Source organism: Aptenodytes forsteri, unplaced genomic scaffold (assembly GCF_000699145.1).
Source record: "Aptenodytes forsteri isolate BGI_AS27 unplaced genomic scaffold, ASM69914v1 Scaffold57, whole genome shotgun sequence".
Classification (NCBI taxonomy): Eukaryota; Metazoa; Chordata; class Aves; order Sphenisciformes; family Spheniscidae; genus Aptenodytes; species Aptenodytes forsteri.
The window spans coordinates 1,159,717-1,171,643 of record NW_008796220.1 but is presented as its reverse complement, the minus strand read 5'-3'; the positions used below and the strand labels follow the sequence as shown (position 1 = coordinate 1,171,643).

General features: G+C 55.7%; 1 protein-coding gene across 1 annotated transcript in view; it reads right to left on the bottom strand.

The window, feature by feature from the left end:
• Positions 1 to 6,505: 6,505 nt before the first annotated feature.
• The window catches only part of XKR5 (XK related 5), a 7,300-nt gene continuing 1,878 nt past the window's right edge, over positions 6,506 to 11,927 (bottom strand). The window contains exons 2-8 of the mRNA XM_019474553.1: positions 11,751 to 11,849; positions 11,466 to 11,682; positions 11,179 to 11,360; positions 10,222 to 10,431; positions 9,926 to 10,095; positions 9,396 to 9,507; positions 6,506 to 7,593 (exon numbers count right to left, since the gene is read on the bottom strand). Of these exons, the coding sequence (XP_019330098.1) occupies positions 6,506 to 7,593; positions 9,396 to 9,507; positions 9,926 to 10,095; positions 10,222 to 10,431; positions 11,179 to 11,360; positions 11,466 to 11,682; positions 11,751 to 11,849 (2,078 nt within the window). The remainder of the gene's footprint in view (positions 7,594 to 9,395; positions 9,508 to 9,925; positions 10,096 to 10,221; positions 10,432 to 11,178; positions 11,361 to 11,465; positions 11,683 to 11,750; positions 11,850 to 11,927) is intronic.

The window sequence follows — 11,927 nt, the reverse complement described above, 5'->3', positions numbered from 1 at the left end:
GCTGAACCCCAAATCTCCCTTCCTCCCCATTAACCAGGGCGAGGCCAGAGGCGTGGGGCGCCCTCCCCATCCCATCCCCTTCCCAAACCCACATCCCGGCTGGGGCTGGGGTGTAGCGGCCGCCAGATGCTTCGCAGCGTGGACGGAGAGATGATTCAGCTGAGTCTCCGGGGCAGAGCAGTGGCACGTTCGCTGTTATTTATTGAAGCCAGTTCCTAAAAAAGCCCCCCAAAGCTCCCCAGGGAGCCTGAAGGACATTAAGGGGAGCGGGCAGGGCCCTTCGGCAAGCCCCCTTTGCTTTCTCTAAGCAAAGCACAAACTGGGCTTTTGTTTTAAAGGTCTCCCTTCAAGCAAAACAAGCACCGGATCCTTTAGCTTGCAGGATTTGGCCCGGCTCCTCCAGCATCCCTGGATCCTCACGGGTCCTTCGCAGCCGCAGCTCCCGTCCCGGGGCTGCTGGGGAGGATTCACGGGAGGGAGGAAACGCTGCCCCAGCGCGTTCGAGGGAACTGAGCCGTCTCAAACCTGGTGTTGAGAGCAACAAAGCGTTTCCCTCCGGCCAAATCCAGCACAGGAAGCACAGTCCCTGGGTTCTCATTAAGCAGGCGTTCGTATTAGGCAAGTCCTGATTAGCCGTGTTTACCCTCCGCGAACCCCCCTTCTGTGTTCTTGTTTAGCCTCAGAGCGATGGGCACGGAGATGCAGCCTGGGCCCTGCCGGTTACAGGAATAGTAAAGACACCAGAAGGGATTTGCAGCAAACCAAAACTGTTTAATTGGGGGGGGGGGAAGCCCAAAGTTTCAGCTTGGGGAAAAAAAGCAAATAACAACCACCCCAGGGCAAATACTTGTATTTTCTGTGATGTCCAAGTATTGTGTTTCAGTATTTTTGGAAGTGAAAAGATGTTTTTTTCCGGGAAAATCTTTCCTGGGTTAGTTCAGGGGGGTTACATCATCTCAGAGCTGGAGAGAATGTTTTTCACCCTGTCGAGCAAAACCGATCCCGAAACCTGGCACTCACGGGCAGCGCTCAGAAATCGGGCTGTAGAGGGAGGCGGAAAATGGTGCTGCTGGAAGGCAAGATCCCAGCAGGGCTGGGGCAGGGCTGCTGCCGACCCTCGTGCCCTGTCGGTACCTTTCCAACCCGCTGCATTTTATTCCACCTCGAAAGAGGGACGAGAGCGACCCATTAAAAACAAGCCGAGGGGGACGGTGCCAGCAGGCTGGACAGCCGCAAGCCCAGGCGCTCGCCCAGGTATTGTTTAATTTATTAGGGACGTAGCCTCTGTTCCTGCCTGTTCGCTCCTTTTTCCAGATCACCGGTGAGCGGCACAGCCAGTTCTCCTCGGCAGCCCGCGGGTCACTCCCTGCATTGTCAAAATTCACCGTCGATTCCTGCTCTCCACGTCCTTGCTGCCCTTTCGCGGCCCACGAGAGCTCCTCTCGTCGGTGGCACTGAGCTCTCCTGGGCTGGGGCATGAGCATCCGCCTCTCTAAAGCGCTGGAGAGGGTTTCCTTAAGAAACAAAACAAACAAAAAAGGCTCATAGGAGGCAAATGAGCAGAAATTTTCCATTCCAGGGTAGGCGAGAGCGCAGGATGATCTGGCCAAGTGTGGTGGGATGGAGACATCCCCCACTCCAGACCTTCTGCGGGTGGCTGAAGCCCAAACGTTGGTGATGAGCATCCCCCAAGGCTGGGCAGCTCCTAAGCTCTAGCTCAGGATAACGTACCTCATCTGGAAAGAGCTTCATGGGAAATGCTGAAGTAGCAGAGGGTCTGGTTGGGTGTCCTCAAGCATTTGGGACACAGGAAGGAAACATCAGCCGGTTCCCCTGAGCAGTTGGTTCGCCACCCCTCTGCCACGCTTTTCCCAGCTGCAGTTTCTCGTGCAGCTTCGTGCCCTGGGTTTGGATTGTCCCAGGACCATGTTGCTCCATGGAGAGCAAGGACCTGGCCTTTGTGGGACCTCTGCGCTCTGTGGGTTGATGTGAAGGCAGGCCAGAGCGGGGAGTGACCACGTCACCCGCCCAGGCGCACGTGCACTGCTCCATGGGCACACCGCCGAATATCGGGACTCAGCACCGCAGTGGTGACAGCTGGAGCTGGTTTTACCAAACCAGCAGGTTCCCACGCCACGTCCAACGCGGTTGGTGGAAGCTCCCCTTGCACACGCACCTTTCGACCTGAAGTCACCATGGGATATTTGCAGATGGATATCACCCTTCCCGTCCCTGAATACTACCTCGGCGAGACGCTGGCAGGGGCTCCCAAACTTTCCCCACGGCCTGGTGATGCCTGGGGAGGTGGAAGAAGCCTCCTGCAACCATGGCCACGTTCCTCCAGGCACTCGCTGTGCACCGCATCGGCCACCTCCAGTATCCCCGAGCTCCCCGTTTCGCTCCCACCGGCTCCCATCTGCGATGCCACAGCAGCAGCAGCCCTGCGCATCCCTCGCCTCCCATAACCCAGGCGCTGGATGGGCGCGCAGCGTCTGGAACAAGGCGTCTGCTTTTGTGGCCTTGAGCAGCATCTCCCTCTGGTGGCTGAGGAACCAGGAGCTATGGGGAAAACCACCTCCCCAGCGTGACTTCTTCGGTCTGGCAGCGTTGGGGAAAAATCTGGATGTGCACCACCAGGTCAGGGGGGCATCTTGAGTTCCTCCCTCCTGCAGAGTTGGGAAGAGTGGGGAGGGGTGTCTGGAGCTGTGATTTGCAGCTGGACAGTCCTCCTACTCCAAACAGGGCTTTAGATTTAACTAAATATGTCATTTCTATAGGTGGAGACCTGTGGTTCAGCAGTGGGATTGTACACAGCACGCAGAACTTGGATCCTGGGTGCAACAGGGCTCTCACGCAGGCTGGAAGTCTTTAAGGACAGATAATCCACATTATTTCACCTGATTTTGCTTTGCTCCCAAGGAGAAGGTGAGGGGGAGCACGGCGGGATCTCACCAGTGACCATCTCCTATCATCAGGGAGCAAAGCCATGGGAACACGGCCCCCACACCTAAACCCCCATCCGTACCCCAGCCATCATGCCCCTCCGGTGCTGTCCCCAGAGTCCCCCCTCTCTTGGCCACTCCTCGATCCATCTGGGATTTCCACAACCACCTCCTCCGGGGTCAGAGGTGTCAGCTCATGATGCACCTCCAGGCCCTCTGTGCACCGTGGGTGTGCTCTGAGAAATGAAAGTCCTCGGGCGCGCCTGTCTCCTGTGCCCAGAAGTGTTTCTCTACTTTCTTCAAATTGTCTGTTTGGCCATATTTTCTTTTCTGACTGGTCCATGGGATAGTTTCACGACGGCTGCTCAGTGCTGTTGGACCTTTACCATCTACAGTTAGCCCGTGCCACCAACAGAGCTAGCATTAAGCTGTAGGATACAGCCCTCCCAACCATTTCATGACCCTTATCATTTTTTGCAGTTACAGCTAAAACAGACCCATGGCTGTTCAAAGACAGTCCCTGGTAAGCCCAAGTTTAGTTAGCACAAAGCCCGCGGCCTGCGGGTAACAGCAGCAACCCTCTATTTACCTATTTCACCTATTATATTTTCTATTTACCCTCTATTTCACCCTCTAACTGCGGGTAACAGCAGCAACCCTCTATTTATCGGGTGAAATACACTTAATCGCTGACAACTGCAACAAGGATGGTGTAAATCCTTCCGTGTCTCAAGGCCCTGGACCAGGACAGAACAGCAAACACTCGATGCATTTGCTGTTCCTGCCTGATCTTGCCTTGTGATAACCAGCACAGGTTGGAGGGCAGCCCATAATTTGGATAGTCATCACTTGACCTACTAAGCATTTGATTTTTGGAGTCAATGCAAAGGATTACGGAACGTAGGATTGCAACCGTAGGGTGTAGAGCCAAGGTGGCTGCTGTGGCTTGAGTAAGAGCATCCAAGGAGAGATTCCCACCAAGCACAACGCCGTGAACTGTGATCCTTGGGTTGGTGGCTTGTTTTCCAACCCACCGGACCTCAGATGTTAGGGTTGGATGCTCTTACTATCTGCAGCAAATGCTCAAAATAGACCCCAAATATTACCAGTCTTAATTTAGCATATAGTTTCAATGATACTTGTCATGTTAGTGTTTCTTCTCAAGGTTCCTAAAATCAGATCTCCCGGTCCAAGTTATATAGGACACAGCCCCTTTCACGGGACCCCTCCAACCTAAAGGGAAGGCTCTGGGTTAGGAAGAGAATGATCCTGCTCAGGGAGGGAAAGGACTTTCTTGTCCTAGACCTAGTTTGGTCCTGGTTTGGGGATGGGGTGAGCAGGCACCGCTGCCTGGTTCAGCATCATTCACCCTGCTCTGGGTCAGGGGGGTGGGGGACAGGGGCAGCTGCCACCAGCCACCCCCCCCAGTGAAGCCGGGTTCGCACTCTGGCAAGAGGGAATGGGACAGGGAAGACGTAACCAATCCTTCCTCCCAGCATCTGCTGCCTGGCACAGAAATTTGGCCAGTAAAGCTCTGTATCCCCACCCCAAAGGGCTGCCAACGTCCCAGCTTGCCATCTCCGCTCCTCCTGAGCTGCTACTTGCCCGCAGCAGCCAAACTCACCCAACCCACTGCTATCTGCACGCCACATCGAAGTGCCCAGGTCCCGCAGACTGAGGCGGCCCCAGCTAGAAAGATGCTGGATGCAGACCCTCCTTCAAAACCCCGGCAGGCAACTCATCCTGGGGCTGCAGGAGAAAAGTGTGGGGAAGAGAGAAAGGAGATGCGGAGTCCCGTGCCCGTTCGTATCTGTGTCCTATCTTTGCACACCCTCCAGCTGGAGAAAGGGAAAAAACCCCGCTCGATTAAACAAACAGCTTGACTGGGGGCGGGTAGAACTGGAACGGGTAGAAAATCTAAGAAAACAGGAAAATGGAGTTGCAAAGGAGAGGGGAGGAGGCGAGGTCACCTCCAGCCAGGAAGCTGCACAGCGGTTCGCTTGCAAAGCAGCAGGAGATCAAGGTCCAACATCCCCTACAGCAAGGTCCAGGGAGGACCTCTCCACGCTTTTGTGCACCCCCGACACGAGACACAGACGCAGCAAAGGCCGCTTTGTTTTTTAAAGCATCATTATATATTACCAAAGTTAGAAAAACAAACCAGATAAAAATTTCCATAATGCCACAGCAGCTCTGCTGCCTTCTGTGCGGTGCACGTAGCGAGGAGGACTCTGAAAAGACGCTGCAACTGCTTCCTCCCTGCAGAGCACAGCCACAGCACGGCGGTGCTGGGGTCCGAACGGAGACGTGGAGCTTTCACCACGTTGGAAAGCGGCTTCACTCCGAAACCGGCACCAACTGGGTTTTCAGTGCCCAGATCAGCTCGGAGAAACGTCTGGCTGGGTCAATCCTGAGCAGTGAATGCTACGCGGAAGCTTTTTTTAATAATTCATCGCATGCCTGTCCTTCCTGCTGCCTTTCCTGTCCTGTGGCACCACCGGAGTCCTGCCCGCAGCGGGACAACAGCTGGAGGACGTGGCCAGATGTGCACCAGCTGGCACCCACAAGCTCGCTGGTGAACCCAGCTGACCAGACCTCAATCAACACGTCAAGCCATGTCCTGGGCACAAACCCGTGCCCAGCCAGCGGGAAGCATTAGCTATTTCTGAGACCACGGCATTGAGGCTTTTAGTTCCCGATATAAATAAACCCTGCCTGCAATGGGGATTTTACGGTGGCAGGAGTATGTAGATCTGTTCTGAGATTTGGTTTGAGGCTAAATTTAGGAGGGAGCATCCAGCCAGATCTGGATTATCTGCAGCTAGGTGGAAGGGGGCAAGGAAGAGGCTGGGCAGAAAAGGTCACTTGAGGAAGCGGGACAGTAAGCAAGCAAGCAGGACGTGCTTTTGTCTGTAATTCGGGTCCTGAGGTTGTGGTTTGCAGTATGAGGAAGGTCTGGGCTCCTGTGTGGCCCCAGCAAACGGAGTTGGTAAAGCTCTCAAGATGATCCTGGTGGGGGAAAAATAAATCAAGCATCGCTGAGCCTTACTTTAGGGCTTATTCTGCCCAGACGGAAGGGCATCAGAGAGTAAAACTCAGTTTTTTTCTGGTTTATAGGCACTTATTTGTCCTGAGAAGACTCCTGCTTTGGCCAGCACTGCAGCCCCTGGAGACAGCAGCCACATCTCAACGCTGGGACAGGCCAGCAGCTTGTATAGGCACTTGTTAAAGGACACGCTTCAAGACATCATCACAAATACATCGAAAGCAGGATGCTCCAGCTGCCTAGCAGGACTGTTACATAAATAAGTTTAATAAATACCTAAACCTGGACTTTTAAGGGTTTTTAAGACCTTTGAAGCTCTCCAAAACTGCAACGAGAAGATGCACTGGGAGGGAAGGTGATGTCCTAGCGATGGAGGACCACATCTCCCCGGTGGCAGGGGCACCATGGGGACAGTCTTCATGGCCAGCATTAACATCCCACCACCTCCCGGCGTACCCTATCGACGAGGCAGTCACCCCAATGCTGACCCAAGGTGACGCTGCAGCAATTTACAGGGTCACTCCAGCAACCCAGACAGGTCTGTCCCCTCTCCCAGCTCCCCCAGTCCTCGCTGTGGGCACCTAGGGTCAGCCTTGGGGGTGGAGGTGAAGCACGGTGGCCTCAGCTTGCTCCTCACGACAGTCCCCTGTGTGCCGCAAGGGTGGGTGTCCCAAAGGCGATGCCACCCTGTGAGGGCACCCTCCGGCCCCACGGGGTCCGAGCCCTCTTTGGGGTGACCCGCTACCCCACAGCCGCCTGTGCCGCCGATGGAAGAGCTGCTCTGCAGATGCTTGCGGGCACAGCCGCCCAGGATTGGGCTGATGCTCGCCATCTCAAGGGATAAATCCCCTCCTCCTCCTCCTCCCAGGCAGCCCAGAGGAGGCTGGGCTTCGCTGTCCCTTTGCACCAGGGCCATGCACGTAGCTGTGGCTGTCCCCGTGCCGGGCGGGGCGACGCCTCCCGCGCTTGCGCTGAAATACATAGAGGAGCCCTCGGCTGGATCCGGGGAGAAGCTGCTGGGAAAGGATACGGCCGGGTGAAAACCAGGCTCCTGCCCTGCTCCGTCCTCCCGTCCTGTTCTCGCAGCGCCGGCGCTGGGTTTGCTGCCTCCTCCATTCCCCGCCGCCAGCAACTTCTCATCAGTCAGACCAGATTCAACACCCCGAGGACCGACTTCCCGCTTGGGGAGGGAAAGGTTTGCCCCAGGCTCAACACCGGCGGGTTTCCCTGTCATCCATCCTCCAGGGTAAACCTCTCCCACGCCACCATCCCCAAAAGCTGCGTTGATCGTGGACATATCTCCTGTCTTCAAGGCCAGCTTCACCAGCAGCCAGTGGTGATGGTTCGTCCAGCTGTCCTCCAAACACCCTCTGAATTGCAGGAGCGATGAGCTGTTCCCATTTTTGGGATCTGCCGTGGTCCCTTCCCCTGCCAAGGATGCTCCGTCTCCCGAAATTCCCAAACTCTGCCCTGCTTGGGAGCCATCTCCAGCAACCTCGTCGTCACCGGCAGCTGCGGCACTGCAGGTTGTCTCCAGGAAGCCCTGCCAGATCTCTGTGGACTTGGGATGGAGCAGGCTGTAATAAAGCACCAGAGCTGCGGCACCTGAAAAAGAGCAGAAAGGTGTCAAGGGACGAGTCCCAGCAGCGTTTTGGTGAGCTGTGGAGGACAGACCAGACCTCGCCGCCACCTCCAGATCTAAAGGCCCTTTGCAGAGATGCTGCTGGGCATCAGGTGTCCGAGCAGCACGTCTTTCAAGCATTTTTAGGGATGCAAAAATCCCACTCCAGCAGCTTTCGGGAAAGGGAGTGCTGAGCACACTCTCAAGACTGAATTTAATCTGGATTGATTTGCAGACTGATCGGTGCACAGCGAGGCAGCCGCTGAGCACCAGCAGACAGGGCACAGGGCAGGGAGGAGGTGTGTGACGCAGGAATCCTTCCCATCTCGCAGCATCCCCGTCCTCTAGCCATTAAATGAGACACCAGCAGGTTTTTAAGACACCTTCCTACTTGGGCCCCTCACTACAAGAAGGACATCGAGGTGCTGGAGCGTGTCCAGAGAAGGGCAACGAGGCTGGTGAGGGGTCTGGAGAACAAGTCTGATGAGGAGCGGCTGAGGGAACTGGGGTTGTTTAGCCTGGAGAAAAGGAGGCTGAGGGGACACCTCATCGCTCTCTACAACTCCCTGAAAGGAGGTTGCAGCGAGGTGGGGGTCGGTCTCTTCTCCCAAGTAACAAGCAATAGGACGAGAGGAAATGGCCTCAAGTTGCGCCAGGGGAGGTTTAGATTGGACATGAGGAAAAATGTCTTTACTGAAAGAGTGGTGAAACATTGGACCAGGCTGCCCAGGGAAGTGGTGGAGTCCCCATCCCTGGAGGTATTTAAAAGACGAGTAGATGAGGCGCTTAGGGACATCGTTTAGTGGTCATGGTGGTGTTGGGTCGATGGTTGGACTCGATGATCTTAGAGGTCTTTTCCAACCTCAATGATTCTATGATTCTATCCTAAACTCGTAAACTCATTCAAGGCCAGAGGAATCGCTCCTTTTCTAGCCCAAACATGCCCTTTCTTGAACACGGTTGATCTGCGTGCAGCCGGTCTGGGGAGGTGCATGAAGCCCAGCATGCGGGTGTTACAGCTTCCCTCTGCCTCCATCCCACTGGGAAAACACGAGCCCGGTGGGGACCTCACCCAGCAAACAGCAACTCCCCTCCTTGCCCAGTGCCGATGGGTTGTTTGCAAGCATCATACAACCTCTCCCCTCCTTCAGCTGAGTTGTGCATTAAAGCTTTAGGGAATTAAATGCACCAGCTGGCCACGGCTGCTGCCTGCTTTATGGGCAAGTACCTTCTCCATCACATACCAAAAAATCCTCCCCAGGAACACTAAAAGCTTTGCCATTTACAGAAGCAGCGCTGGTCTTTGAAAGACAACACGGTGGGAGAAAGCTGCAGTAGTTCTGCACGGTCCCACACCAGCCTATTTCCAAAACATACCCAGTGATGGCTGATCCATCACAAGCCACCTTCATAAATCATCAGTATGCGCTCAAATGATAAGGCTTCCTTGCAGTGATCCCCCGTGTTCTACCGCTGCCTGCACTGATCACCCAGCACCAAGATCACAGAAAGCACGAACAGATGCGCTTCAAAACTGCATATATTGTATTTGGCAGCGGTACCTGAGCCATCTGGTGACATCTCGATCATTTCTGCAAGCCTCCCTCTTCAGGGATGGGCTTTGATGAAGAAATGAAACTCAAGGTGCATTTATGTATTATCAGATATATTCAGATGCTTAAGCTGGAAGAAATAAAGCAAATAGTCTGATGCAACTGAAATAACTGATGATGCTCATTTACTCTCAAAACATGCAATCCAGGCTCTAAAAACCAGCAGAACTTACCTATTACAGACCCTGACATGACGGCCCCGGTCACGCACAGGCTGTTCCTCAGCTCTGCCTGCAGGAACCCAGTGGCCAGCAGCAGCAGGAGGGTGTTTTCCATCAGCATTATCTGCAGAGCAGAGGGAAGAGAGTTGTCACTTTTACCCTTCTGACGGCTTTAGACCTGCTTCCGATGACAGAAAACACCCAGTTTCTGGATTTTGCTGATTTATTTTGCACCTAACTTAAAGCATAAGGGTTGCTAAACTGAACTTTCTGCAAGGTCTCGACCTTTTTTTACCATGAAAAATAACTGCAGAGCAGCACAGCTGCTCTGGTGTTACTAAGACATTGTATGGCTGCTGCTAAGAAAACAAGGTCAGTGCAGAAGGTGCATCCTCCTTGGTGACCACGTGGCTTTGCAGGACATGGGAGATGCTGGATTTTTATCAAGTGGTGATGTGAGAGATGAGGAAGGAGAGTCTGAAGCTATTGCTTCTCCCCAGCAGCTGCGTCCGTGTGGACTACCGAATATCCTGGGTACTTACTGCATAAAACACGGCCACCCTCTGCTTGGAGGGACCGGGCCGGACATTAATGTAGCAGAAGATGTACACGGCTCCCACCAGGCAATTGAACAGTCTCCAGCGGCAGGGCTGGGCCACGATGTCCGTCTGCTGGGCCACCAGCCAGAAGGACATGAGCAACCAGTGGACACCTGCAAGGGAAAGGGACTGAAAGGGCAAAGCCGTTCCTGGGGGAGGCTGCAAAGCGCGCCAGTACCGGGAGCATCCCTGTGGCTGACAGCAGGACGGGACGTGGGGAAGATGATCACAGGTCTTACCTGCCACCGCAAAAACCCAAAAGGAATACAGCCTGGCAAAGAACACCAGGGCCAGGACCCTGGTCCCCAGCATCCCCGTCCTCCAGAGCAGCAGGCAGAAGATGGCCGCGGCCGGCGGGCAGAGGTGACCGGGTTTCAGCAGGCAGGCGAAGTGGCTGTAGGAGACCAAAGCCCAGGCGAGGGACAGCAGGGACAGCCCCGCGCTGACACCTGCACGGGGACAGGGGCAGTCAGGCGCTCCGAAGGATGCCCAACTGCATTGTAGGACCATATCTCAATGTTAAGGAGCTGTCGGTAGCACGGCACCCCGATACAAGCCAGGTACCCCGCTGTCCTGCCAATTGGAGTATTTCAACGAATTCCTGCTGAATCTGGTCTCCTTTGCACGCTCGGCATCTGCCTGCTTAAATCCTCTGACCGCTTTCTGCCACAGGCAGAGCTCTGAAGCAGCGGGGCAGGTCCATCTCCAGTCGCTGCGGTCGGACCAGAGACTGACACTGACTTGAGCGTGACCTTGCGCTCGCTGTGACTCCACGCTCCAGCTTCTCCCTTTGCAAGACACAGCTGAAAGTTCACCTTTTCTATGAAGCAGCCCCCAAACCCTAAATGCTCAGCACTGCACCGCGATTAGAGCTGGACCATCAATAGGAACACGTGTTGGGTTCAAACCCAACCAAGGCAATGTCTGCCGTGGAGGTCCCCTATACGCCGCAGGGAATGACCGTACCGGCCAGCAAAAGCCGTGGATAGCTCAGAGACTCCTCTGTGCTCAACCACAGCAGACCTTTAAGCCACATTTGTCCCTGCTGCTTTGCGTTGGGGCTTTCCAGCCCCTTTGCAGCATGCTCCTCCATCCAGAGCCTGCCCTGCGCCCTGCCAGGTGGGCACACGCGTCCCCCACCCAAATGCATCACCCCTCTGCGACTCGAAGCGTCCTCCTGGGAACTCCCCGCTCACCGGGGACGAATCCCGCTGGGTCAACTGCCACGACGACGTAGGCCTGCAGCAGCAGGTGAGGCAGGGTCTGCAGCAGGGCTTCCAGGAGCCGCAGCACACATACATCCCCGTGCTGCATCAGCACCTCCCCGGCACAGGCACTGCCGCCCGCCTTTGCCGCCGTCCGCAAAACATCCCAGTACCTGCAAGAGTCACCACGGCGGGATGTCCACCCTGGTTTTGGCAGGTTTGGGACTGCACCCGGGTTGGGGGGGGGGGCTGGATGGACCATGGGGAGCATCTCTCACCGCTTCCAGAGGCCCAGCTGCAGGACGTGGAGCACCAGGAGCCAGCAGCCGGGCGGGCGGCCGTCCGCCCTGAACCAGAGGATGCCGAGGAGCTGAGCCACGTAGCCGGGCACCACGCAGGCCACGGTCAGCCCGAACCAGCCCAGTTGCCCGCGGACAAGGTAGTGGATGATGGCACAGAGATGGGGAGCATCTCTCACCGCTTCCAGAGGCCCAGCTGCAGGACGTGGAGCACCAGGAGCCAGCAGCCGGGCGGGCGGCCGTCCGCCCTGAACCAGAGGATGCCGAGGAGCTGAGCCACGTAGCCGGGCACCACGCAGGCCACGGTCAGCCCGAACCAGCCCAGTTGCCCGCGGACAAGGTAGTGGATGATGGCACAGAGCCCTGGAGAACGGCAGAGATGCACCGCTGAGGGATGCCACAGCCGTGCACACCCAGAAACTGAAAAGTGCTACACACAAC